This window comes from Thalassophryne amazonica, chromosome 10 (genome assembly GCF_902500255.1).
Source record: "Thalassophryne amazonica chromosome 10, fThaAma1.1, whole genome shotgun sequence".
Classification (NCBI taxonomy): Eukaryota; Metazoa; Chordata; class Actinopteri; order Batrachoidiformes; family Batrachoididae; genus Thalassophryne; species Thalassophryne amazonica.
In genome coordinates, this window is record NC_047112.1 from 65,011,335 (window position 1) to 65,039,317 (window position 27,983).

Genomic DNA, 27,983 nt, shown 5'->3' on the forward strand with positions numbered 1-27,983 from the left:
GGACCACTCCTCACTCAAAGCCAGCCCACAGGCGAATGACATAACTGACAGGCGTGAAAAAACTCTCGCATGCCCACGAGGGTTCAAGCTTGTCTGATGTAATCGCACGTGATTCAAATCCATATAGTTTTTGAAAAAAATAAAAAGGTCCGATACTTTTCTAACAGACCAGGTATACCATTCCGTTCTTTTACATGTTTCAGCGTTCTAAAGAGCTAACTTCTTGGAGGGGGGGTGCAGGGAGAGAAAGAGAGAGAGAGAGAGATAATAGAAACTATTTCAGAATCTACATATGTAGGTGCAGAGTTTTGGGGTACAGAAAGAATCAATGTGCCAGCTACAGATGGTTTTATACAAGCACTTGGAGTGAGTTGAGTCAGGCACAGGACAGATACAAATTCATGGAAAGTTGAAAACTATCACCAAAGAAAAGAAACCATTACCTGAAAAAAGGTAACATTTAAACAAGGTAAGAAAGGGTACAGGTTGCATTAACAATAATGTCAGGCAGAAAAGAAAATATATTACTGTAGAAAAGCAAAACGTAATTTGTTTTCTAAAAGGTCAAAGTATAGTATTTGGTTCTCCAGATGCAGTAGAATGCATCATTTAGGGTCTATTGCTTTCAAACATTTCAGGGGGGAGCTCCCGGCCCTTTGGGTTTGCTACATGTGACGCGCTTGGTGCTGAAAATTTTTGACACCCTGATTTTTTTTTTGACACCCAAAACTTAAATTTCTGCCTAAAACTATGGTTAGTGCCAATGGGTACAAGGCAAACTGTAGGCAAACAAGTATTTTTATTTTTTTATTTCCTCAAAGTAAAAATTTCTTCACTTTAAAGATTAAAATTATTGGTCTGTTTTCCTTAATATTTATGTTTATTATTGCACACTTCAGTGACTGCACAGTTTATCATTAATAGTTTTGTGTTAATAAGCACTTAAAGCTTTAAGTATGACTCAACGCTTTTTTCAATATTAAGAGCCAATTATTTGAACAATCAGGCGGGCTGTGATTCAAGCCGACTCACATTTCAACGAAACATGGCTCAGGGATGGAACCTACCAAGAAACGAACTTTCCCAAAATTTTTCGACCGAAAACCAAACAGTGACCTTGCCAGGGGTCATCAAAGTTCAAGGCAAAAATACGCAAAAACTCACATTTCATTAAATTCCCATCTTTAAAGTGATGTAACATTCAGTGCCATCAAGTCCCCAAGCTAGTTTAACTATCAAATAACTTATGGAGGCAAACTTTTTCATCTTATATACATATTAGGTTGGGGGATCGATGGCACTGAATATAGGGGTGCTCAAAGTCTGGTCATTTTGTGAAATTGGCTGCATTTAAAGGCCCATAACCCTCTGTGCCATCAAGACCCCAACCAGATTTCAACGTTAACAAATATAGGCCCTACTCGATTAAATGCAACTGAAAAAAAAATTGGGACCTTGATCGCGCTGGCCACCAGGGGCCGCCAAAGTACTCGACTTGCTCAATTTTGAGGAAGTTTAGCGCCACCTGATGGCCATCAACCTTTTTATCGAAATTTGCAGGAGTGGATAAACCAACATCTCTACTTTATGTAACAGTTTGCAGAATTTTGGGTACTCTTATACTGGTTCGATACCACTTTTTAATCAGGTACAATGGATGCAGGTTTACGCTGTGTTGGTTAACAAGAATCAGCGGGATTAGAGATTTTCCATGTTCTATGATCACATTTGTCACTATCTGTTTTGAAACCAACTGTAATGAAAATCTGACTCCTTTAAAATTTGGTGCTTTGGGGACTTGGCCACCAGGTGGAGACAAATACTTGTGGTGTCTCCGTACCGCAGTTATTTCGTCATTCAATGCTTTACTATGTTTAAGATGAAAGCTGTTGTATCTAGAACTGTTTTTTTTTTTTTTTTGTAAGTATAGGTGGAGCACACACACAAGGGTGTTGGTACCGCCAATGTCTCCTGATATATATGGAACTCATTATTGCAGCACTTGCATCCTTGATCACGACATGATTAAATTTGGCCCAAGTTTGGAAGTGTACATCAGCACCTCGCACCTCATGTTCGTTTGCACAGATTGAATTTAATGCAGGATTTAGCGCTTAAGTAGAATTAAAATGGGTGAGCTCAGGCAGAAGCTCTCAGCAGGTCTAATGTAAACTGAAACGAGTCACGTTTTAATGTGCCTGACCACACAATTGTGCTCCTATTTGCCAACATCAAGGACATTACCCTCATGTGACAAGCCGCTCAGATAACATGCAGTGCCCCCCCCCCAAAAAAAACCCAACTGCCAGTTAATCAGAAGCTGGATGTCCAAATCAGCAGGCATGCGGAAAGGACTGAATTTTCACTGCTCACAAGTAAAGCAGCATTAAAGATAGGACAGTAATCAGGCAAAGAAACATAGTTGGAAGCATTTTATTGCTTTTTTTTTTTAGAAAAAAAAATACAAAATTCTGTAGCAACTGTAATAAAGGTTGCCTTGAATGAAATGCAGTCATTCACATGGTACAGTAAAGTGCTCATTTCAAATCAAAATATTTCTGTATTTAAATGGTGATTTCAAAAGTTTCTTCCCATGAATGGCCCCCAGGTGATTGAATCATCTGGTGTAGAATTTAAAAACAAAAGCCATTATGCATGTAAAACTTTGTCCCCATTCCCCATAGAAAGCAGGCCAGAAACTGAAATACAGAAAATATCGTGACCAAGAACAGAAGGGGGATCCCAGGTTATCAGACTGTGGCCACCGTCTGCATTTTATTTAACCCCCCAACCCTATCACATATAGGGACTAACTTGTGCTTTTACACACAAAAAGGCAGAATACTGAAATGAGTAGGTATCTTCAAAACCCAAAGATTGCCTTGATCATCAGCTTAATGCTTTGTTTAGCGCACTGACAGCAAAGAAGTTTCCTGAACAAAGAAACAGCTGCATACACAAATTCAAGTAAGTCTTATTATAAGACATAAAACCCCGCATAGATACATCCGTCTTCAAACTATTACAGTGTCCCAGTATCAGCATAGCGGGTCCTTTGACAGCAAGGGAACCGCTTGCAGAGTACCGCTGCTGCAGCAGTGGAAGCAGACCATCAGCAGATCACTCAATCTCACTGCTGGGTGAGAGACGCTCATGACTTCAAAACGTTCTTTGGTGAAACAGCTACAGTGTTCCGAGACCTCGGTACCCGTCCCTTAACAGTCAGTTTCAGAATGAGCTTCAACTTGATCAGATTTCAAATATATAGCAGTCATTAACGTAAAATGAATTACAAACTTAAACTCTGCCTTCACCAGGCATAAACGCTCCTGCTGACAAACACTCCATGTCACACCTTACACCACATACTCTGAACTTGAAAAAGTAGATAGAACCTTAGCAAAACAGCTGGTGTGTAAAACGAACAGCACCTGCATAAGAGTCACCATGTACACACAAAAAAAGTGGCACATTAGCATGGAGTTTTAAAAACAAAAAGTAAACTTACAACTATGCATCCTTGATCGATTTCCCCCCCCCCCCTCCACTTCCTGGAATGTCTTGAGCATTCTGTCAATTTGCAAGTGATTCTGTCATTAGAAGTCAGTTTTTACTTTTGATAAACAGAAGGGGACAGCATACTTGATTAACAGGTCACATTGTTGTCCAAAATGTGCTTTTTTTTAATCCTGATGGTATCAAACCTTTATAGTCAATGTTTTACCATTTAAAAAAACAGTTTTATTCCACAGAAAGCTTGGGAAGCATTTTTGTTGAACCATGCACTGTAAACCCACAATAAAAATTAGTAAGCTCTTCAGAGGAACTAGTCCAATTACTCTTAAACATTGAACCGTGCCTCTGTGGGGTTTCTTGTGGGTGGCTAGTTAAATATTCTCCATTCTGATTTTTAGAACAGTTGTGAATGGCCACAAACTGAAAATTTTAATCTTAGACCAACTACCCCCACTCCCCCCCAGCCAAAAAAAAAAAGTCAAGAATGCGGGAGTACAAATTTTGCTTTGATGAGGCCCCAGCCACCTCCGGTCTCACCTCAGGCACAGAACACACTAGCTGATACCCTTCCAAACCTTTGACACCAAATCCTTTCAGAACAGCCTTCATCTGGGCATCTTGCATAAGTGCGTACGTATCTGCAGATGGGCCGTTCGTGCACATACATACAAGCAGAGAGAACATTCCAGATAACTTAATTCACAGTGGATCCAGTTGTAACGTGGGAGCAGCACAAGTTGTCCTTTGGTGTCCAAGCTTAGATTCAAAGACAAGTGTTCCGATGTCTACTGAACAGAGTTGTACATGGGGGGTGTCTGAAATCAATTAACGATTCTCTCCAACCCAGACGTGCATATATCCTGGTACTTTCTGTACACAGGGCCAAATTTAATGTGCTTCAGAAGTGCTGCTTCAAAAGAGCAAAAGGCATTTAGAGGAAGCGCTGCACGCAGCAATCTCCCTTATACAGCGAGGCAAACACGCCTGTAAGGACAGAGGGACCAGGTTTGAGCTAGGTCAGGGAGAGAGGGGGGCCAGAATCAGAGTAAGAAAATCAGGGCACTCTGAAGATTTATATTTTAATCGGAACACAAAGTCACAGGTAAGAGATTGGCGAAATCAAGCACAGTCTCCCACAATGACAAGAGGTGCCAGCAGCCGGCGAAGCTCTGCCGCAGAGACGGGCCCTCCTTTATGTTGGCTGCTTCGTTGTCTGCGTTTGGCCAGCTTGGAGGTGGAAGGTGGGGAGAGTCGCACGGATGTGCCACTAGCCGTAACGACAAGTGGCGCTTCCTGCTGCTGCTGTTCTTCCATGCCGTCCTGCTCAGCCAGCTGCCGGTTCACAGCCATGGCTTTGTCAGCAAAGAACGTGAGGTCTCGTGCTTTGCTGGTTCTAATGGACAAGATCAGGAGAAAGGAGATTAAAGTCAAACATGCAACATTTATGGGGTAGTTGTCAAAACAATGTTTTCACAAACCGTCACCTTTGATGCAATATGGATGTTGGTAAAGTGTCTGAGGCACCCTGATGTAAAAGAAAGTACATCATTAGAAACCACAAGTTACCCAGTTAGCCCAAGCAATGCATCAACATATGTTTGCAGCTTGGTAGTTACTTACTCCCTGCACCCAGGGATGCTGCAACACCTGGCTAGCACTCAGGCGATGTTTGGCATCCCGAACCAGTAGTCTGGATATCAGATCTTTGGCACTTGGGGAGATGTGAGCCCAGTCCTTCTCTGGAAATTCATATTTCCCTTCCTGGATGCTCTCAAACAGTGTGTTCTGGAAGATGGGAATAAAAAAATACACATTATACTGAACATGCATTATTTGAGGCTAGTGTATTTCTGAAGTAATAGAATCTCAGGGAAAAAGACCTTAAAATTCTGATCGAAATACCAAAAAAGTAATTCAAATACTGCACTCATGTGGGCAGTATGTGGCAGACCAGGAATAGGTTGTTTAGTTAAAGTAGACCTGCACTGAAATAAATGGTCAGATTTCAGAAAGAAATAGCTGATATGTATTTATAAGACCCTTGTGAATGCAGTAAAGTAAATCTGTAAGCCCAAATTTGTAATTCAGCGGAGAAATCTTCGTTTAAAAGTGACAAATTTGCAGCTAAAATTTAGCCCTCTGTGAAAACAGTTTGTACAGCTGTATCATTTCCATGACGTCAGGGACAAGACACGCTCCCGCCTTCAGTCCGATCCCACATTGAAATTGATCTGTTAGTAATGTTACTTATACACGTCCTGGTTTCAACATCCAAAAGTAAGCTGCAATGAATGTGAGATACAGATCTGTGTGCCCAGATCAGCAACGACATCGACAGTGGGCGCCGTTCTTCCTCTCCCGCTCTCTGCCTCCGCTACGCTCGCTGTTTTAATGTGAAGCGGCCGGTACACCTGTTGCTGCAAGGACAGGCTTCTTGTGGCAAAATCCACAGCACCGCATGTCTTGGCAATCGGAGCCCCAGAGCTCCATGGACGCTGAGAGAGGTTTATATATTTTTAATGACTGGGATTCTTTGCGGGTCTCGCCTCCATATCCCACGATGGTACCGGAGGCGAAAGACATTTTCATTGCGACACCACTCAAACGGGCGTATGAAGAAGTCCCCCAAAATAATTTTCAAGCACAAATAAAAGAAATGTGTACTCAAATGTGCCGCAACAATATGAAGTTTTAAAAAAAGCAGATCCTTCCGTATAAGACAAGAAAAAGGTGCAGATGCAAACTGACGTAAATCCACAAATTACAACTGGCGCAATGCATGCTGGGAGAGGGTCTTGTCCGTGACGTCTCGGCAGCGTCCATGATGAGGGACAATTTGCGGAGGGCTAAATGTTAGCTGTAAATCTGTAATTGTCAAATGAAGATTTCTCTGTTGAATGACAGATCTGGGCTTGCAGATTTACTTTACTATATTCAGAAGGACCTCATGTGTAAATGTAAGTCATTTTTTGTTCAAAAAATCTGACTGCATTTTTTTCAATGCAGGTCTACTTTAAGATGGAAAATTCAACCTCTGAAGGCTGTGAAAACAGCCACAAAGCTACAGTACATGCAGTCAAAAGTTCAAAATGTTAACTTTCCACTTGCCCCAGCAACAAGACTGCATGTACATTATTGCTGTCTACCAAATATAAGAACATCTGGTGAAAAATATCCATTCATAAAGGGGGCTGGCTTCATTCCTTTCCAGTAAGAAGTCACTTTTTGTTCTTCAGAAAGATTGGGATCTCAGAAGATCTTGAGTAATAAAGAAAGGGAGGTGTGTGGAAGTGAGAGAGCAACTACCACATTCATACCTGACATGTATGGCAGGGTTCTCCCAATTCCCAGCCACAGTCACCACCACAGCGTCCTACGAAGGGTGGGTAACCACTCAGCATAATGTAAAGGATGACTCCAAGGCTCCAAAGGTCACAGCGTTTGTCATATATTGTCGCTTCCTCACTGAAGGCCTCAACCACTTCAGGTGCCATGTATTCTGCAGAACCACACTGTAAAATGATAAAGGGCGGCATTTGTTAGTGCATAATGCCAGCCAAAAGCCCTAAAAATCTATGCGCTCACAGGCTGAGAGTGGGCACTTTAAAATGCATTATACAACTCTCCTCAATCCATGCTGACATAACACTGGTACAGATTACCACTGCAGGAAAGGCTGAGCTATAATGGGACTGCAGCAGGAGTCAGTCACTGTTTGACCATTCAGCTGTACACAAGCCAGACAAGAGCAGCTAAAAGCACTGATGGGCTCAGCTGTTATGCATCTAAAAGAAACTACATTTATACAGGTGCACCCAGTTAACTCGCACATGCATGTCACGAATCTGCTTCACTCCTGGTCAAGTTGTGGACACTGGAAATTTAGACTAGTGTATAAAAGTCTAATTTGATTTGACCGTTTTTGGAGGGATCTTCAGTGTGGACAATTCTGGAAGATTTGAAGTTTTTGGATCTGACCTGCTGTGTGTGTGTGTGTGTGTGTGTGTGTGTGTGTGTGTGTGTGTGTGTGTGTGTGTGTGTGTGTGTGTGTGTGTGTGTGTGTGTGTGTGTGTGTGAGGCACGTGTATACAAGCCAACCCAATCTGAACTGGCAGTAAGGCTATAAAGAGTGACATCTAAAAACTTTGAATCATCCGCACTGACAAAGCCCTCATCGCTGATGTGCAGCAGCCAGAGGAGGAAGAAAAAAAAAAAAAAAATCCCAAACCCACTCCAGATGAAGCAATCACAGGAAGGAAATTACACTTAAAATGTGTGAAAACTATTGTAATATGGCAAAGTAAGCTCATTTAATTTTTTTTTTTGGTCAACCTCATTAACTCGTGGTTTCAGGTAACTCGGTCTGATTTTGTGGACCCCAAATTGAGCAAGTTAACAGGGCTCACCTGTATTAGGGGCTTGAATGTATTAAGGGCTCAAGCACCCCACTGCACAGATCCAGGCCTGCCCCAAGCAGGGACCACAGAGAAGCAAGCAGCAACACAAAGCACACATTTCATTTTGCCCAAAATGTATACTTTTGTATTCTGGGGCAGTCATGGACTTCCCACCAATGCACCAGTCAGCTGATTGGCATACCACCAAAACAGGAGAAGGTGAAAGCACAGATTCTAATATAGTGAAAGTAAATTGAGGACCTCAATGTTTTTCAGTAAAAAAAAAAAAAATCCCATCTGATCAACTTAACATGGTGTACTAGTCATGTTGGGTAATTTCTGAAGGCTTCAGCAGTCTACTATTAAAAACAGGCAGCACTTTGAATACAGTACCGTTTACCCACTTTGCATCTTACCAGTGGCCCTTTTTCTTTTGTGCATATTTTGTTTGATTCCTATATTCAGCTGGCAGTCAACAGATGGAAACATTTACTGTACACTCAGCATGTCAGCAGTGACCACTGCTTGCCCTCCCAGCATGCACTGTGACAGCAGCCATTTTAGCTGGAAGCGTACACTCTGCTGTTCTCAGTTTTCAACAGCACTTGGTCCAAAGGCCTGGTAAGTAATCATTTATGTGATAATTTTACTTATTTTGCTACTTAAGTAAAGGGTTCATGTTTAATCAAATCAATAGGAAAAAAACAATTCATTTATAAATTATTAGCCAAAATTCCAGTTCTAAGATACCTGTTCAAATGTCTGTCCATTACATCAACAACTGTTTTTGGAACATTTTTATGTCTTATGAAAAAACCTGACGTTTAGTAAATACTTTCTCCTATTAATGTCCTTATACAATTGAGAAGTGTGAAAACTAGTTATTCTGTCAAGAATACACAGGTGTGCAAGCTTAAATGTTTCTATCAGTCTATTACATCAACACTTATGTGCAAATTGCCTTCCGATACTCAAGCATCAGTTTTATCAAAAATATAGCACTCAATTTTATAAGAAATTTGGATCACATTTATGAATGTTTAGTCAGAAAAGCTGACCTCGCAACAATGTCAATTTTGTGTTTAATATGCCAACAAAAATAGTTTAGAGAGCAGCTTATTAATAAAACTATTTTTAAAGCAATGACAATGATACATGCATACCAATCCAATTCATTAATAGCTTTGTAAAACCAAGTTTTTAGTTTAAAAGAAAGCCAAATCTTTGACCAAATTAGATTTTTACTTTTAAAAGTACTATAAATGTAAAAAAAAAAAAGAGAAAATTACTTTGTTTATATTACCGAATGTTTAAAATTGGTATTTCATGTATATAATTGATATTTCCAGGTCACTGAAGCAGCTTAGTCACCATGTCTGACTCAGAAGATGCCAGTCCTCTGAAATCTACACAACAGCTTTCATTTGATATCTTAGACTTGTGTCTACTGTAATTTTAATTTTTAAGTCACAAATCGCCGAGAGAAAGTGGATGAATGAGCCGGCACTTCTCCCATCACCGAAAAGCCTGCGAGTCCAGAGTGCACAAAAGAATGAAACAAAACCAAAACTAACAAAAGAAAAACAAAGCGAACGGCGACCTTGACGCTTTAAGCAAAATCAACATTTATGATGACGTGACAGCGGATATCAGACAGAGCGCCAGCCTGTGATCATTTCTGCAGCCAACATGCGCTCTCCACAGCACCTGCGAGAGTTGTCTTAACAGGTCTGTCTTCACAAAAAGATGTGCGCATGCCGCCTGTGCCTGGAGCATTCCAACCCCACACAGCTTGCGAACAGCCGTCTGTGGCACACAGCCATTTGTGTGCATGCACAGCCTTTCCAGCCACAGACGGCATGCGAACGTGCGTAAATAGTTAAAGTTGATCAAACGTTCTTGCTGCTATTGTTTCTGTATGAAAGCGTAGCTTCTCTTCCCACACATGGACGAGTCACATTCAGCTCGTTGGATCTTTAGTTACCGATCTGTTCAGATATCGTCAATTTTCGTGCAAGACGTCGGACGAAAATCAAACGGAACACTGACTTTACGCAAACTACACAAATGATGAGGAACCGTCAAGACAGACAGCAAAACTGATTACGGACGAATTGCAGTTGTCATCTGGATTCGTTCACACTTTTTAACAGTTTGAAAATTGTGACGAAGTGGCAGCTACAGAAACGAAGCTTGATGATGGTTAAATGTCTCCAAAAGTCAACGCAAGTCCAGATTTCTTGTTTTGGCTTCGGTATCCTTCGTTAGTGCCGTGTGACGGGGCTTAAGACTCTCAGCCAAGAGCTACATGAAGTTTAAAGCTTGTCAGAGAAGTTCACATAAATATGCTTTGCAGCACTATCTAGTGGTGTAGGTCCACCAAATTTGGGAATGCAACTAACAGAAGACAGATATACTTGCCCGATTTCTCGCCATTCGGTGATCCCATTAATGAGAAATTGCATCATGAAGTAAAGAGCATCATACATGGCCTAACTCAAAACCATGAAAATTGCAAACAGAGCAACAAATTAAGGTTTCCAGTCAAATTATTGAGATGCACAAACCAGAGGACATTTTGATACCAAGCTGGCTTTTCTATGTCAAAAATCCAGAGACGAGTTCATTCAGGCCAATTTCACAATATTGCGAGAAAGAAAAAAAAATTACAAGCGGGAATGTGCGTGGCCTGCACCGTGGACTTGCACCAATCGCAACAGTATGAAGTTTTCCTGTGGTTGCTCTCATAGACCAAAAGTTATTTGTGTTAACATGTTTATTATAACGCCACCTAGCATTTTAACTGGTTATTTCTGTATATGGCAAGTTTTTCTTGACATCTACCACCCCTGTAAAAACAATGTGGTACTCTGACGAGCTTTGCTGGTGCTTGTACCCCAATTAGGCCAAACCAACCAGTGGAAAAGAGGGGTGTTTGTCCTTGATACACAACCTAAACACCAAGTGTCCTAGTACTTTTAACAAGGTCACTAACTCAACAGAATAATTTCTTGCTTCATTCAGCCAAAAGGGCAGACCATATAAAAAAAAAAAAAATGGTGCATTAGTTTAATTTCAACTTGACATTAGACTGATTTTTGCTGTCATTTATGGTTGTGCTAGTTTCTCTCAGTCTCCATTTCACGTACATTGAACAGAGACATAGGTGAAGTAACAATTACTGAGAACTCATTGCACTGCTGTACATGCAATAAAAACTTTCCAACAAATGGTAGTCTGTCTGAAATGAAGACAGACTGACCAACAAAACGTCTGGTCAGGCCAAAACACCCTTTAAAAAAAATAAGTAATAAATCTAGTGACTGTTGAGGATATTCAAACCTGTGTTGCTGATTGTGAGGAAACCAGTCCCAATAACTGCATGATCAGCTCTCAAGATGACATAGCTACACACCACAAGAGTTTTAAACCAGGAAATACTCAAATTCAAAACCACTTTCAGTTCAAAGTCAAGCTTTTGTCTGTGCAGAGAAAAAAAACCTACACACAAGGTGGCAAAGAAAACTGTCATTGGCAGTGTGGACCCTAGCCTTATGAGAAATCACCAATAGTTTGTACTTCTGAAAGTTTCAGAGATGTCAGTTTTGACTGACATCACACTGGTATAAGGCCAACAGACTTGAAAAATACTTGCAATACTCTACACCAAACCACAAGATTGTTCAAATGCACATCTAGGCCTGCACCATAGCAAACTCCTCCCTTCCATCTGCAGACAAGCATGTTTACATTGAGCAAGTGTCCATTGTGTCCTAGGGCCAGCTGTCCAGCCCCCCCCCCCCCCCCCCCCCGCCTGCACAGGAATCTCATTTCAGACAAAGCTGCTTCTGTCAGGGGAGGAGAATAAAAACACCCAACCCCCACCAACCACATCATGTCTGCCTCTGCAGACAAGACGCCAGAATCCAGGCCAAATGCAGCTGGCAAACATACAGTACTGCAGGCAACAGCTTGCTATTCAACTGACTACTTTCAAACACTGCTCACTAATGGGGGGGGGGGGGGGGGGGGGGTGATAGCAGCATAGGTTTCCAGTTTTTACTTTGGATCAAAGCAAGCCCATTACAGTATGTGTAGGGTTTAGATAAAAGGGAACCACACAAAAAAGCCACAGTTCTAACTCTGTCTCCAGTAATACCACAGTCTAGTGGATGTGACTAGTTTGCACACTTGGGCAGCTACATTATCGAACTGGAAGTGTTGTAATCATGTATGTCATCTTTAGCAGGGAGGGGGAAATGGTCCAAATCACAGCTGTTACAACTTAAAATTGTGTTCTCAAACAGCTCCATTAAGTCAAATTGTGGAAAAACTACGCTATAACTTGCATGGGTAATAACATACAAGGGTCATCTCCAACCAAGGGGCACCAGAAAGAGGGAGGGGTAAAGGCAATGCAATAGCTGTGGTATCAAAATAGCTACGTATCTTGGCTAATCCATTCCAAACTCAGTCATAATAAAGATAGGCAGTCGAGGACCCAGTGCTATAGCCACTGATAAGTGCTGAAGGACATGATTCAGTGCCACGACAATTATAGCTCTTTGTTCAAGACTCAAAACAAAACCTATTCTAACACTGCTGTTACAAATTCCTTGTGAGCTTTCATCAGTCAAAGTCTCCTCAGACCAAGATGCAGATGGCACTGTTCAGCTGCTGATAGAGATTTGTTGGCATTTGTAATCTGGGGCTTTCCTGAAACCATGTGACTAGTCAGACCATACTGACACCACTGATGACAGAGTTGGTGTTTCTAACTGAAGAGGACGTGCTGTCAACCACATAAATGTACCTACATCTCAAACAAAAATGGTATGCATTCTCTTATAGTTAAAGGCAGTGGTTTTTAAACTGAGGCTTTATAGTTTAAGGCAGTGATTTTCAACCTTTTTTGAGCCGCGGCACCCTTTTTATATTTACAAAATCCTGCGGCACACCACCAACCAAAATAATAATGCTATTACCTCTGGTTTTGCGCAAAACCCAATTATCGCAGTAGAAAATCGATACAGAAAACACCGCATTTTGAAAATCCTCAAGCATTTTGCACTCTGATCTCAAGTAGGGCTGTCACGATTAGGAATTTCTGGAGACGATTATTTGTCAGACAAATAATTGCGATTGACGAATATATTGTCTATTTTTTCTTCTTTTTTTCCCTTCTTTATATTCTACTGTTGTAGTATAATTACACAACTCTGGAAGAACGTTTGGTTTGTGAGTGGAGAAACTGGGAATGGTGCAACATTTTTATTTTTATCTTCATTTTACATACAGTCCCAACTTTTTCTGATTTGTGGTTGTTTCTGTTGCATTTCTGAAATTGTTTCTCCTCATCAGTCACGTTTTGTGCTTAAACACTGCATTAAGCTCAAGATTGAACAAATAAATATACCTTTGGAAAACAGCTGTTAAAGTTCAGAGTTCTCACCTGCTTTTGTGATCTCTGCGTCTGAACATTTTTTTTTTGTGGCTCAGTTCATTCATATATTCTCATTTTTTAAATATGTTTTTAAAGATATTTGACCGTTTATTTCATCTCATGATCTCAAATTCAGCATACGACGCGCACATGGTGTGAACAGGACGGTAACGGCAGAATCACACCTTTAGAGAAAGTTCAGAGAGAAGTAAAGGCAGCTTCACGTTTCCGTTTTGTTAACGTTCACTCGGGTTAAAATCCTCTCTGCTCCGCGCTCGCTGCGCACTGAACGTGTCGCGCCTGCATTCAGGAATCTCCCTCACCCACCCCCTCCCTCGCAGTCTGCAGCCTGTTAACTCCGCGCGCGCACACAGGCACAGACACACACCGACAACTCCGCATTTTAGACGGCTTTTGAAGGAGACTGCACTGTTTAATCGGCCGTCAGCCTCCTTGTTATTGTCCCGCCTTAAGACGAGAGCGAGGCTGCAGCACGTTTGACGTCAGATTCTGAGTCGTTTTATGCTTTGTGGATAAAAATAAATAATTCACGGTAATCGCGAATATGAAAAATACCCACGGCACCCCTGACGATCGATCACGGCACCCTAGGGTGCCGCGGCACCCCGGTTGAGAATCACTGGTTTAAGGCATATGTACATAACTTCTACATTCTTGTTTCATGCTGGAACACTGACGTTTTTACAGCAACATTTTTCACACTGAATAGAGACGGCTGCCAATACTGCAGAGTTCTCAGCATACTGAAATCACAACATGCTTAGAACTTTGTCTACGTATTTCCTACTGGTCCTCATTATACAGGATCACAAGTCTGAGGACAAGCTACATCATCTGAACAATACAGGAAGTTGACTACGTAGTAGACTCCTTTGCACCCCAGGCTCACATGCGAGCAATGACGTAAACAGCAATTATGTGGTGTATCCATTACAGCAACTGTAACCGATTCCAGATCAAGCAGTGTGTGTGTGGTTACCTCGTGTAACTTGTTTTGCAGCGTTTGTTTGCAGTTTTAATGCATAGCTTAATTTGCATATTTATTGAAATGCATCCATTTCTCCCCTCCCCCTCTGGTTATATAAAGCAGTTAAGTAGGATCAGGAAAATGAGAAATAGACGTGCACACTATTGTGCAACAGCTACCAAAAGAATGAGTGTGCACAAGGAGCAGACAGCATTGCTCCTGTAAAAAGAAAAAAGCTAGAGCATTTCCTTCTCCCCCTCACACTGTCAGCCGATCACAGCCCGGTTGCTAGGTAAGGGGTGGGGGTTGTGGGCTTAAAAAAAAATTCCAGAACAAGCACCATGTGCAGCTTTTGTATAAAGAACAAAATAGAAACTGCAGAGCAGCACAAGCACGGTTGGGGCGAGTGGAGAGTGAGCATGAAGGGGGAGGATCGTTTTCCCCCACTATGACAGACACAAAGAGGAAATCTGTAAAAGTTTGTTTGGCTTTGGTTCCTTCATACCACCTGATAGCCTTGGTGACAACAGCATGCTCTTTATGCTTTGATACTAGGCATGAGAATCTCACCACTGACAGCGATTCGATACATTATACGATTCACCGCATTCCAGATTCAATGCGATTTGATGGCAACTCAATTCCTCACAATGTGATACGATGTGATTTGGTACAATACAGTTGATTATTGATAAAATTTTATCAATAGAAGTCTATCAATTCCGCTTATCAGATTCTTTATCGATTCCCTTATCAATACCTCGTGAATTTTCTGTGTACTAAAAGTATTCTATGTCAACAACATTTGAGTCAAAGTAAATAAATATGAAATTGGTCACTGGATCCTTGATCTCTGGACATAAAGAAAATTAAAATCTGTACATGGTCACTGGATCATTGATGTACATGATGGATTCTTGATCTCTGGATATAAATACAAATAAACAATTTGTAGTTTTTGTCAAAAGCATTTCCTTTCAGGTAGTAATGACACAAATGGAACCACTGAGCTGAGCTCTTCAGCTGGCTGCTGCACATCAGGATCAATGTTTCATAAACAACGCAGGATGTGTCATTTTGGCGGGGGGGGGGGGGATTTGCTCGTTTATACTATAAAAAAAAGAGGTACCATTTGATTTAAAACAGCGATTCGCTCTGAAGTTATCAATTCCAACCGAAATCTGCGCAGCTCTTTAGAGCTGTGCACTCAGTCCCACAAAACAGAGGATATTATTATTAGGGTCCAAGTAGGACAAAGTCCTACAAGGACCCTATTGTAATTGTGCTGTTTATTATTATTATCATCATCATTTATACTTTATTATTCCATTTAAGCCCAAATTTCAGCCTTTTCCCATGCTCAAATCTCAGTGGGATCCAAAATTCACTATTTTGGGGGTCGTGCACATGCTCGCAGCGAAATGATGAAATGGCGCCCCCTACAAGTTTTCCAAAAAAACCTCCCCAGTGGGGTTTTTTGACATAGCCTCACGAAATTCTGCACACACTTACCATGCTGGGACGCACAAGTCTCTTAACATTGTGGTGAAATGTTGACAGGATTTTGGCCATTTTGATTTTAAGTTTTGATTTTGAGGTAATTTTTGGTCATTTCCACTACTTACATTTGAACAAACTCGTCCTAGGGATTTCATCCAATCGTCTTCATTTGGTACACACCATCATGACCCCAAGCTGATCAAAAGTTATCAAAATAATTTCTGTAGGTCAAAAGGTGTGGCTGCTAGGGTTTGTCAAACTTTGGCGAGCGTTTCAGAGCACGCCATTTCACTTCGAACAGCTGTCATGCCAGCATATTTCATCGTAGATCCTTCAAACTTGCTGCTTTCACTGATCACTGTACATAATGGCACATGGTGCACTGAGTATGTACTAATAGTATGTACTCATTGGAGCACCCAGGGGGCTATTCAAACAGGGCAACTAGTAACATATCACTCCTGAAAACGATCTTTGGATTTTCACGTGAGGTAAGTCTGCTCTACGATTGGATTTTGGAAAACCATGTGACGGTGAACCAATTCCGATTGGACACTCACATTGCGTACGTCATCACACGGCTTCTATGAGGAGTACAAAGATGGCCGATGGCTGGCTCGAAAGTCCGGAGTTAACTTTTCAGCAAAAAAAAAAAGTCTCATATTAAAAAGTTATTTATAATTTAGTAAAGCTTGGCCTCAGCCGTTGTATATGACGGCGTCTGCTCAGAGGGTTAAGAGGTACTGATGTCATAGTTAAACTCATCAACTTCATTCCACTTCTAAAACATGCAGAACAAGTTGGTGAACATACGCAACGATCACCGTGAAGCTACGAGTACTGGCGTCCGTGTGGTGGCGTGCCGAATATCAATCCTTTGCCATGAAATTACCTTCTTCCTTTTGATGGCTTTAATTTTGTCATATCATGAAAATTGATACACAGGTCAAGCATGACAACCTCTTACATTTCATAGCGATGTCACCCGTGGGCGGGCCAAATGCCCCTATAGCGCCCCCCCCCCTTGCAACTTTCAAAAACCCCTCCCAATAGGGTTGTTTTTGTTTTTGAAGTAGGGAGATGAAAATTGGTGCATGTGTGTGACTTGAATAGATTTTGTCCAATGCACTTCAAATTTCTTTCTGATCATCCAAAGACTATACTGATCAAAAGTTAAAAGCTTTTTTTTCCCCTATGTTGAAGGGTGTGGCTGCTATGGCGCCACCATTTTGACCCTTCGCCATGGAACATCAAGTCATAACTCCTTCATGCTTTGCGTGATTGATTTGAAACTTCACATGTGTGATGAGGGTCAGTCCCTGAACACACCTAGCCCCCCTGTGCTCTGAGCGCCCCTTAGTGGATGAACCATCAACTTGTCATAACTCCATGCATTGTCTGATTTGCTTGAAACTTGAACTGTGTGATGAGTGTCTGCCCCGTACGCACCTGACCCTTCAGTGCTCTGAGTGCCCCCTAATGGATGACCCATCAACATGTCAACTCCTTCATGCATGATCTGATTTGCTTGAAAATTGAACTGTGTGATGAGGATTGGCCCCTGAACAGAAATCGTGCTGGCGTGGACACGAGGACCTTTATATGACTGCTTGCAGTCAGTTATTTCCTTTACCTGATGTAAAACTTCAGTTTATGCACAGCTGGTGCTCAAGCCAGACAACCATCTCGTAAAACTCTGGTGCGGAACGTTTGATGTTTCTTGCCCACAACAGGACAAGAGTCCTAGTTTGTGACTTTAATCCACACAAAGCTGACTCACAACTGACTTCTTTAAATCTTCATTGCTTCGAGCAGACCCACCACTGTCTGCAATCAATGTAGAGAAATGCTCATTTCCTGATAAATGCCTTCAAAAGCAACGGCTGCTCCGGTATCATGAACTGAAGGACTGATAAGGAATTCGTTAAACTTCCTGGCATCCATCTGTGGTGCATTCAATGTGCATTAAATCGATGCAAGCAGGCAGCGAGTGATGCAACACAATTCAACCCGTCAAATGAGTCGATTCACTTGGATTGCACACGTTTGTATCCAGATACCCATTTGTACTGATTCAAATAGTCACTATCAAATTTCCAATGTTAAGGCATTTTAGTGTAAATAGTCAATGGTCTGGTAATTTTATCTGAATTTACACCACAGTTGTGCCAAGCTTTGATGTTAACTTGTACTTTTAAATCTACAAGTTTATATTCTCAGTGGGTATATGAAGAACTACTCTGGCTTCCTACCATAGTCAAAACCTTAACATTTTACTGGCATCAAACTTATTTTGGGATAATCAGTTTTTGGCACAGAAACATGCAGTGCCATCTGGTCGTAAAACTCATTTACCCTTTAAATAGTGCAGAGATAGTGACCATCCATTTGTGCAGCTAAAGCAGGATCAAGTTACTAGAGTAGGAAACCACCTCCCCCCAACATTCCTCCAGGCTGGAGGATTTCTCACCTGCTCCAGTCAGTCTACATGACCACCAGATAAGCAGCAGATTGGGACAACATTGACTTGAATAGGAGACACCAGTTGAACATTACCAGACCACTTTGAAGTTACAAGTGGGCTGCTTCGTTTGCTGCCATTTAGCAGATTTTGTGTGCATGACGACAACAGCAGAAAGGTTAAACAATTTTAACCCTTGATTTGGCCTCAATATTTGCCGTTGACAAACTACAAGTTGTGGACATTAAACTGAGCATTATCTGTGGAAATGCTGTGAATTCCCTGGCATGATAAGGAATTAGCAGCCTAAAGGCCCCCTTCACACTTGCACGACTTTGACCCGCACACTTGGGTCTTGACGATCCCACTTGCTGTGTTCCCAGCTGGATGCCACGCATTGTGTGCTGGAGGTTGCGTATATAGAATTATTTCGTAGCAGATTAATCATTTTCTCTGCAAGCTGGCTGCTGAAAACAGCTCTAATTGTTTCCTGAATCACAGAGGACCGCTCGGGCGTGGGCGCTGAACGAGCTGGAGAAAGCATTTGGAGCCGCCTCAAAAGGTAATTATTTGTCAGGTATACATTGTCATGGCTTGGTAAAACATTTGCGTGTCCTTGTGTGCAGTTGTAAAAGTATGTTTATGAAAGCTTTAACGTCTCAACCGTTCAGACGAGCTGCGCTCAGATGCGGTGCACTGACGCAGTCACTCGCACTGTTCAGTTCTTTACGCAACTTGACGAGCTGCACGTAGTGTTGGCGAGCAGATAGCGCAATGTTGCACGGCATTTATGCATGAAAGATTTTTGAACATTTCAAAATTCTCTGTGCAACTGCACGCACCGAAGACCCTCTCACATTCAGTCTACACCCATTAAAGATGAGTTTACTCTACTGCACGACACAGGGCATGCAAGTGTGTGCATCAAAGTCGTGCAAGTGTCAGGGGGCCTTAAGGTCATGCAGCCAGCAATGCAGTCATTTCATAGAAGCTGTATCAACTCTGAACTCTTAACCTCAATAAAATGATTTGTCTCTTAAAAAAAAGTCCATCAAGTCCAGGCTTGCCCAACAAGGAACCAGACAGTGGACTTTAGTCATTTAGCATTATCAGTCTACAATAAGGAAGCCTAGCTGCTTTAAAATGCACCCGTTAGATAAACGGCTTTCCAAACTTATGTTACACTGAGATCGCAATTCCTCTTTCAGCAACCACTCCTCACACTTAAAATGGCACACAGACAAAGCTAATATAAGACTTACTGGAGTCAGAAGCTCAGGGGTGGAGATGGGTGAACTGTCACTGTTCAGCTTGATGCCACTTCCCAAGTCAAAGTCACAGATCTTAACTGGAGAAATCTGTTGGGAGAGTATTAAAAAAAGTTTTATTCCACATCTCAAAATGTTGACTTTCTGACCCAGAATCAAACTTATTACCAACATGTCACAACCCTCTTACCCTCTACCCAGCTTATCACATTTTATAGCCACATTAATTGCCCTTTGAGCCAGTCAATCAAAAAAAAAATATACTTGTAAACTCACCTTGTCTGCACTCTCACAAAGGATATTTTCAGGTTTAAGGTCCCTGTGTGCCATTCCTGAAAAAACAAGCAAGTGGTCAATTATTTGTGTTTTAGTCTTCACATCAATTAATTACACATACCCATTTTAAAACTTAAGAGACACTGAAGGTCTGTGCACCAAGTCTGCACACTGACAGCACCCAAAATCCAGTTTGATATGTGAAGCATTAACACAGGCAATGAAGGCACAGAGGCAGGTTTGTCATAATTCATAGAATAATACATTTTGTGTGTAACTGTACCTTTGTTATGCAGGAAATCTAGTGCACTGGCAATGTCCTGCACAACAACACTGGCTTCCTGTTCGCTGAAGTGCAGTCTCTTGTGAATGTGAGCCAAGATGGACCCTAAGAGGAATAAGAAATGAGTTATGGATTTTTACCAAGTGCAGAACAACTACGAGAAACTACACAGCCTAGAATGCCTCTCAGTGCCACATACACAATACTGTATTTCTTGTTTATTTAGGTTCCCTTCATGTTAAACTATTTAAAAACACTAACCTCCTCTAAGCTTTTCAAACACCAGGTAGAATTTATCCTCTTCCTCAAAAAACTCTACGAGTTCCAGGATGTTCCTTTAAAAGGGAAGGGAAAAAAAAAATGAAAAGATGACCATGACATCAGTGACACGTAACATTGGCCTAGTGATTTTATGATTCAGCTTGTGCAGGCATAAGATGCAACACTAATTAGATTGCAGACTGTCTTGACAAATTCATCAGATGGGATTATGTATCGATTGTTACACGTTACCTGTGGCCCTGGCACTGATACAGCATCTCAACCTCACGGAAGACACGACTTCGACTATGACCTGGTCTTTTCTCAATTATCTGGAGAGAGTAACAAAAACATTTAATTCGAGATGTTTTTCTGGCAGCGCCTCTACAGTCACAAAGACCCACTCTTGTCTGCATCTGCAACTCACTAGGCAGTATAGCACAGATTATACTGTACATTCCACATTCTCCCATCAACCATTTCCTGCCAGACCTACAATTTCCTCCCCACGTCAGCTTCTCTGCACCCCAACCCAATGCTTTTAGTAGCAATGATGGCTTAAGCCACAACCTCTCCATGTTTAGTTCTGGCATACAGCTTGTTTAAAATTTTAAGTGTACTTTGGGAGTGTGCTTAAATTGGGAGTGTTGTTCACTCCAGACAAAGGAACAGCACTGCGCCATTATACTGCTACGCAGCACTGCGATACTGTGGTGTCATCTTTTTTTTTATTTGACAATTTATTCATCAACCTCTGTCAAAGCCATTTAAACATCAATAGTGACTCTCCTTTCTGCTGATTAAAGTTACTAACAGGGACTCTTGTCTATTGTTGCTGGAAAGATATGAGAATCATCCATTTCAGCATTTATTTGTGCCTCATTAACATGCCTTTTTCATGGGGAAGCCAACAACAGCTCTCTGGCGTGGACTGGACCAGTAATATCTCCCACTTGGCCAGTTCATAAACTGAAGTTACAGTCCCTTGTGTAAAAGGAGGGAAAGTAACAGGCTCTAGATGTTTATACTATATAGTGTTTATACAATAGGCAGCTGAAGTTTTTCAAGGGTGGTAATTATTGTGCAAAGTTTCTATAATGAGTTGGAATGATGTATGAGTCCAGAATGTTTTAGAACCTTAGACCTCAGTTTAGAACTCAACCCTTTCCTGTTGTGTATTTTTTTAATGTTAATTTACTGTCTTAATGCATTTATAAACTGTTTAGGTTCTTGTCACACACACACACACACACACACACACACTATAATCAACATTATTACAACTTTGTCATTTGAGTTTAAAATAGCCCACAATGGAAATAAGTTTTCACTTTCTTGTGTCATCCATGTATTTAACACATTTACAATTATGTACTTATGAGGTCTATTAGATAATAAACCGACCCTTTTATTTTATTTTTTTTAACTATATGGATTTGAATGACGTGCGATTACACCAATCATGCTTGAACCGTCGTGCGCATGCGTGAGTTTTTTCACGCGTGTCCGTGACGTCATTTCCCTGTGCGCAGGCCTTAAGTGAGATGAGGTCCCGCCCTCTCGGCTGAATTCCTTTGTTTCACACGCTGCTCGAGACGGTGCGCGTTGCTTAATCAAAATTTTTTCTGGACCTGTGAGGAATATCTGAGTGGACACTATTCGAGAAATTAAGCTGGTTTTTGGTGAAAAGTTTAACAGCTTATGAGAGATTATGGGGTGTTCGTCGCTGTAAGGACTTCCCACGTAGCGGGAAGTCCAGGCGCCGTCGTCGGCCTGTTTCGACCTGAAAACATCCTAATTTAAGGCTTAATTCACCCAGGACGTCGTGAGAGAACAGAGAAGATTCAGAAGAGGCCAGCATGAGGACTTTATGCGGACATTCCACTGTTTAAGGACATTTTGTAATGAAAGACATGCGCGCAAATTCGCCGAGTCGTTTCCGTGACGACTCGGCAAATCTGTGTGTGCCGCGACAAGAAAAACACCTCCAGGTTGAAAACCATTTGTAAAATTCAGGCGGCTTTTGATGGCTTTCAACAAGTGAGTAACTGAGAAATTGTTTAACAGCTTGGGCATGTTCCAACTTGCCCGTTAAGGTTTCCAACGGAGGTGTTTTTCCTGTCGCGACCCCCCGCAGTCGGATCCAGCCCGACATGCGACTCTGCCCGCACGTTTTCATTACAAAATGTCCGTTAACAATGGAATGTCCGAATAAACTCATGCCGACTTCTGAAAGTTCTCTGTTCTCTGATGACTTCCTGGGTCAACAGAGACTGAAATGTGGAAGTTTAACTTGAAACGGCGAGACGCTGCCGCCTCGAAGTGCAGATCGCCGTCAGGCGCCGTGGGCCGTCCTTACGGCGACACTACCAGACCAAAATCTCTCAGCCGTTAAAATTTTTACCGAAAACCAGCTGAATTTATCAAATGGTGTCCACTCAGTTGTGCCTTACAGTTTTGAAAAAAATTTGAACAAAGCAGCAGTCTGAGCCATTCCTAAACAATGAAAAAAAAAAAAATCGAGAGGGTGGGCCACTCACTCAAAGTCTGCCCACAGGCGAATGACGTAACCGACAGGCGTGAAAAAACTCTCGCATGCCCACGAGGGTTCAAGCACGTCTGATGTAATCACACGTGATTCAAATCCATATGGTTTTTGAAAAGAATAATAAGGTCGGATACTTTTCTAATAGACCTCGTACATTGAACTTACTAAAAATCATACACACACTTAATATAAAGATGATTTACCACCCCCTGCTGGAATGGTCTGCTAGTCCAGAATGTAATTAGCGATGTTAGCTAATATCTGTAGCTTCTCAAAAAATTATTCCAATCAATGTTCTGTTTTGGCAGAGTTTATCCTTGACACAAAGTACAAGCATACCAAACAGCAAATGTCAGCTGTGCTCGGTTTGTCTATGATTGAAGTTATACACGCACACAGAGGTTCTTGTCTTTTCCGCACTCTGCTGTAAGCAGGTGCTTCTATTTTTAGACAGATGGTAGTGGAAGACAAACGCAATACACACTTCACCTGTGCATTCCTCCAAATGCTGCCACTGTAACCAATTTGTGGGCAAGGTGAAGTTACAGCCCCTCGTGTAAAGGTAAAACAATATCCTTTGTGCATTGTTTTTGTGGGACTTCACTGATTAAGCACTTTTCCTCCAAACTACTCAGCCGCTGCCATCATCTTTCACAGACTGCACGCAATGACTTCCTTCACCCAAGTCGCAGGCTTGACTGACGAGACATTCCCTCTCTGCTTGACTCACTCCTACAGCTCTTCTGGCCTGGTTCCAAATGTCCAGGTGTTTGCATGCTTCGGCCAGTCTGCTGGAGCATGTTTAAAGGCCGGTTGACATCGTAAATCACTAAAATACAAACTTACGAGAAAACAATAACATGGTGACGATATACTGTTTTCCCAAGTCATCACCAAGGAAATTATCCAGGTAGCTCATTTTACAAGTGAAAACTCTCCATTTGTTGAAATTTGCTACATCCCCGATAAGTAGAGTTGCCGCTTCTGAAGAGGAGCGAAGCAAGATCCAAGGAAGCAGTGGATCGAAGCACTGGTTCAAGGTTCAAAGCAAGTGACTCGACTACTAAATTGTTGTTGACCGTTTCAATAGTCGATGTAGTCGGGGCAGCCCCAGCGACTAGAGTTATGTGTAAGGGCTTCATGAACAGACACTTGTAAGCAGTGCAAAGCCTCTGCACTGTTCCAGTTTGTCCCAGCAGTCCAAAAAACCCCTAGCCAGCCCATGTTCCCCTCAGCACAACTAACAGTTTAAAGTGTAGCTCCTTGTCTTTTACAAAGTAGAGCATTTTTGTCACCACAATAGTTGCTTAGTAATCAAATGAAGGATTAACAATACTGTAGTGCTAATACAGTGCATCCACAAAGTATTCACAGCGCTTCACTTTTTATATATGTTACAGGCTTATTCCAAAAAGGATGAAATTAATTATTCTCAACATTCTACACACAATACCCCTTCAAAACAATATGAAAAGTTTTTTACTTTTGCAAATTGATCAAAAATAGAAACCATGAATTCACATGTAAATATAGTAGAGAAGAACACAGCAGAAAGAGCCCACTCACACCACCCACCCAGACTGATGGGGTGGAAGAGTGAAAAGGACATATGGCAGGGACCTGTCCCAACTCCCACATGACCTCCAGTAACTGCTTAACCTCTCAGACAGAACTGCAAAGTCTTGAGACCTACCAAAGCAATGAGGGGTAAATGGCACGAAACTGCTCACATCACAGAAGCAGTGCCCCAATTCCTTTGAAATATTTCTAGCATGATATTGCACACTTGATCTGTGGGGATCTGCAACTTAACACCGCTATGTTTCCCTAAACAAATCTACTACAAAACAATAGGCTATGAAGTGTGAAAAAGCCATAAACACAGGAACAAGCAGCTTTTATTGCACAGTATTACTTTAGGCAGGGGAAAGAAAAAGAAAAAAAATTTTGTATGAGTGTAGGAAGAAAAGAGAACCTCAGAATCCAGTATAATGACAAATTCAACACATCTGGAAGGAAGGGTTAAAAAAAAAGCATGCACACAGGAAAGAGAACAAAAAGTAAACACTCTGGGTCACAACCCTCACCCAACACCCCTCCCTTCTTTGTAGAATTTCTTTTGGCACATTCTTTAGTACACTATGTTCTCACTACCAGCGTCCTCTGTAGGCAATGCAAGTAGAAACAGTGGGCGGATACAATCCTCGAGGCTCTCCAATAGCCTGCCAAACCATGAAAACAGTGAGGGAAGCGTATAATAGCAGCAGCTCATACTGCACGCTCAAAGTTTTGTCTTGCCCTGGAACCAATACTGTCCTTGAATTACTCAGCTGTAACCACAACACACTAGTTTTCTCCATTTGCCTCTTCAGTTGTGTAAAACAAGACTCCCTCAATCACAGGCATTTTATTTCACAATCCAAACTTCAAAGTTCAATGAAATAACCGATCCTTGTCCTTGAGAAGCAATATATCCATATCAGTCTGCAGTGCCTGACAAGCTACAGGCAAGCACAGCAAAGCAAAAGGGCAACCAAACAAGCTGAATAGGCACTGACTTACAGCCATCAAGAACATCCTACATGAGGCCAATTCTTTCAAATTATATCAGATAGCCAAGATTTTTTCCAACATCTTACCTTGACAGCATATTCTTTATTGGTGATCAGGTTGATGCATGTTTGCACTTTAGCATAGGCACCCTCTCCCAGTAACTCTTCCTGCAGCCTGTAGACATCTGAAACAATTTTACACCTTATAATGAAGTTTTGTATTTTATTGACATAGCATCACAGGTCTGAGTGCTGTGTGAAATCTACTTAGAGAAAAATACCTTCAAACCTCCCAGAGAAACTGTCAGTTGCCCTGCAACGCTTCTTCTTCTTGTTTCTTTTCTTGGCATTTGGGATGTCAATAGGCTTGCTCGAAGGCATGTCTGAAAATGAGTGATTACAGTAATAAGAGGAAAAACCTAACCAAATACTCATTTAAGGTCAGTGTTAAACATGCATTAAGCAGCACCCTGAATTACAGCAGTAAGGTGCCACCATTTGTGCGCCATGTAAATTATTGCCATGATGAACTTTTGGAGACCATGTACAAACTTCAGCAACTTAGCCAAGCAACTCCTGGTGTTATTAAGGTATGGCACTTCGCACCAACAACACGAACAGCGAAGTGGCAGTTCTCAATGTAAACATTTACCATGTCTTGGGGGGGAATCAAAACTGAATGTTGAATCAAGCAGATGGGATCCATTTTTAGTGAAGTCCACTGGCTCAAAAGGATTCTGGCCCTGTAAAGCAAAAACAAATTCATCTGTTAAATGATATTCAATCTTATCAATGAACTACTTTGCATCTTAATGGCTGGTTATAACTGATAAAGAGATTTTGAAATATTCCATTCTTCAATCTTTAACTGCATTGCAGCAAGCTGGGAGAAATGAGCAAAAATAGTCGATAGCCATAAATGTTCTTGTTCACAAAGAAAGATTCAAAGTCTGTAGCAATGTGTCAATTCAGTAATATAACTAAATGTACAAGCACTTTTTGTAAATTTATAGTCATTATATACTCATGTAAGAAATGGGTCCAACAGTATCACCATTTCATAAATATTTGAAACATGTAAGACATATGAGAGAGAAACCAGTTTATATGTTGAGATGTGGCCTTGTCTCACATGTACTGACAAATGTGTTACAGCTCTTTAAAAGCATGAGAAGCAGCTTCCTCCAACGTCACCACAAAACTCACCTTAAAAGAACGGTGGAATCCAGTAACTTCTGTGATTTTATTCTGCACCATTTTGCTTTGATTAAGGGTGACCTTTGAGGACAAGTGGCAGCAGCAGTGCTGTGGATAATGATGTCCACTTCCCTGAATCTTACTTTCAAGAAAAAAGTAGACTACCACACTGCGCTGACTGGTCAGCTCTGCTGTGGCGCTTTAAAGGGGAGACCTATGGACAATACAAAGCAACGTTACAACCCACAAGACCACAGCAAAGCACCAAGTTAACTAGAGTCATTGACAACAGAAGTGAGCAACGACAGAACTCAAACACATTTCATAATGTCTACAAATTTAGATAGAATGCAACCTATTCAGCAGATTTTGATAAGCTCTGGGTAAGCAATCGTGCTATAGAGGACCAACAGTCACTGATTTTGCAGTTAACCACCTTGATTTAAAGGCTCCACCTATAAGATGGCCCCACACAGTGGCACCGACAGCCATAAAAATGAGAGACAGCATTTTAAAGTTAGCTTCATAACATTTAACGGCTAATCAATGAATACCATGAGATTTTTTTGTGGTAATTTTGGTAATTGAGATCACCTGCTGGCTAAGAAAGCAGCTAATAAAAACACTGGCTGTTACAATAGCTAGCAAACCGCCGCCCACATTTAAATGCACTTAAGCTGAATAAAATGCCACAGAACTGGTACAACCACGTTACATTAAGTTTATAAAAACGCCAACAGATAAGTCTTACATTAACTTAAAACAGCCGCAGTGTTAGCTCGTTGTTATGCACGTAAAGTTAACACTGCGTCAGACAAAGCTAAGCATAAAGCTATCGTTAACACCGCAACGACTTATTACAGCAAGAACAAAAAGAAGAGGAGAAAAAACATATCATGGCTTGTACTTACCCCGTTATTAATTTTACAGCTCCAGTGTTGGCGTTATTTGTTTTCTTTGACCCGCTGTCCGCAGAGGACAGTCAACGGGGAAGCGCCTGATCGTAAGTGCGTTTAGGTGGTGAAGAAAAAGCCCCTGCACAGCCTCTTTTATAACCTTCTGGTTGACTCCTCCCCCTGCGCTTCGCCGCGCGCGCGCACGAACGCACACACACACTGGATGGATCGCGTGCGTTCAAGAACAACATGGCTGAATTCCATTTCGTACTGCAAATACACTTTGTCTGATCACTGGTCAAGGAAAAAAGGAAAAGTACACAGTCACTATGTTTTATAAGACAAAATCCAACACTTAAACCTTTGATGAGTGTCGTGTGTCTATTTATGAACGTGA

At 41.5% G+C, this 27,983-nt stretch overlaps 1 protein-coding gene across 1 annotated transcript; it reads right to left on the reverse strand.

Annotated features, from left to right (window-relative positions):
• Window positions 1-2,431: 2,431 nt before the first annotated feature.
• Window positions 2,432-27,751, reverse strand: mknk2b (MAPK interacting serine/threonine kinase 2b). Its single transcript, XM_034180145.1, has 14 exons — window positions 27,602-27,751; window positions 26,700-26,904; window positions 26,146-26,236; window positions 25,775-25,876; window positions 25,581-25,678; window positions 20,646-20,725; window positions 20,394-20,467; window positions 20,133-20,237; window positions 19,850-19,905; window positions 19,568-19,663; window positions 6,834-7,028; window positions 5,137-5,301; window positions 5,001-5,041; window positions 2,432-4,909 (listed from the first exon to the last, which is right to left on the reverse strand). The coding sequence occupies exons 2-14, from the start codon at window positions 26,748-26,750 to the stop codon at window positions 4,636-4,638; spliced, it is 1,428 nt and encodes a 475-aa protein (XP_034036036.1). The 5' UTR covers window positions 26,751-26,904; window positions 27,602-27,751; the 3' UTR covers window positions 2,432-4,635.
• Window positions 27,752-27,983: the final 232 nt, after the last annotated feature.

Coding starts and splice junctions, on each gene's coding strand:
- mknk2b (XM_034180145.1), bottom strand. CDS start 26,750: ATGGTGCAGAATAAAATCACAGAAGTTACTGGATTCCACCGTTCTTTT. Junction 20,726..25,580: donor ATAAAGAATATGCTGTCAAG/GTAAGATGTTGG, acceptor TACTCTCTCCAG/ATAATTGAGAAAAGACCAGG. Junction 5,302..6,833: donor AACCCTGCCATACATGTCAG/GTATGAATGTGG, acceptor CCCATCTTCCAG/AACACACTGTTTGAGAGCAT.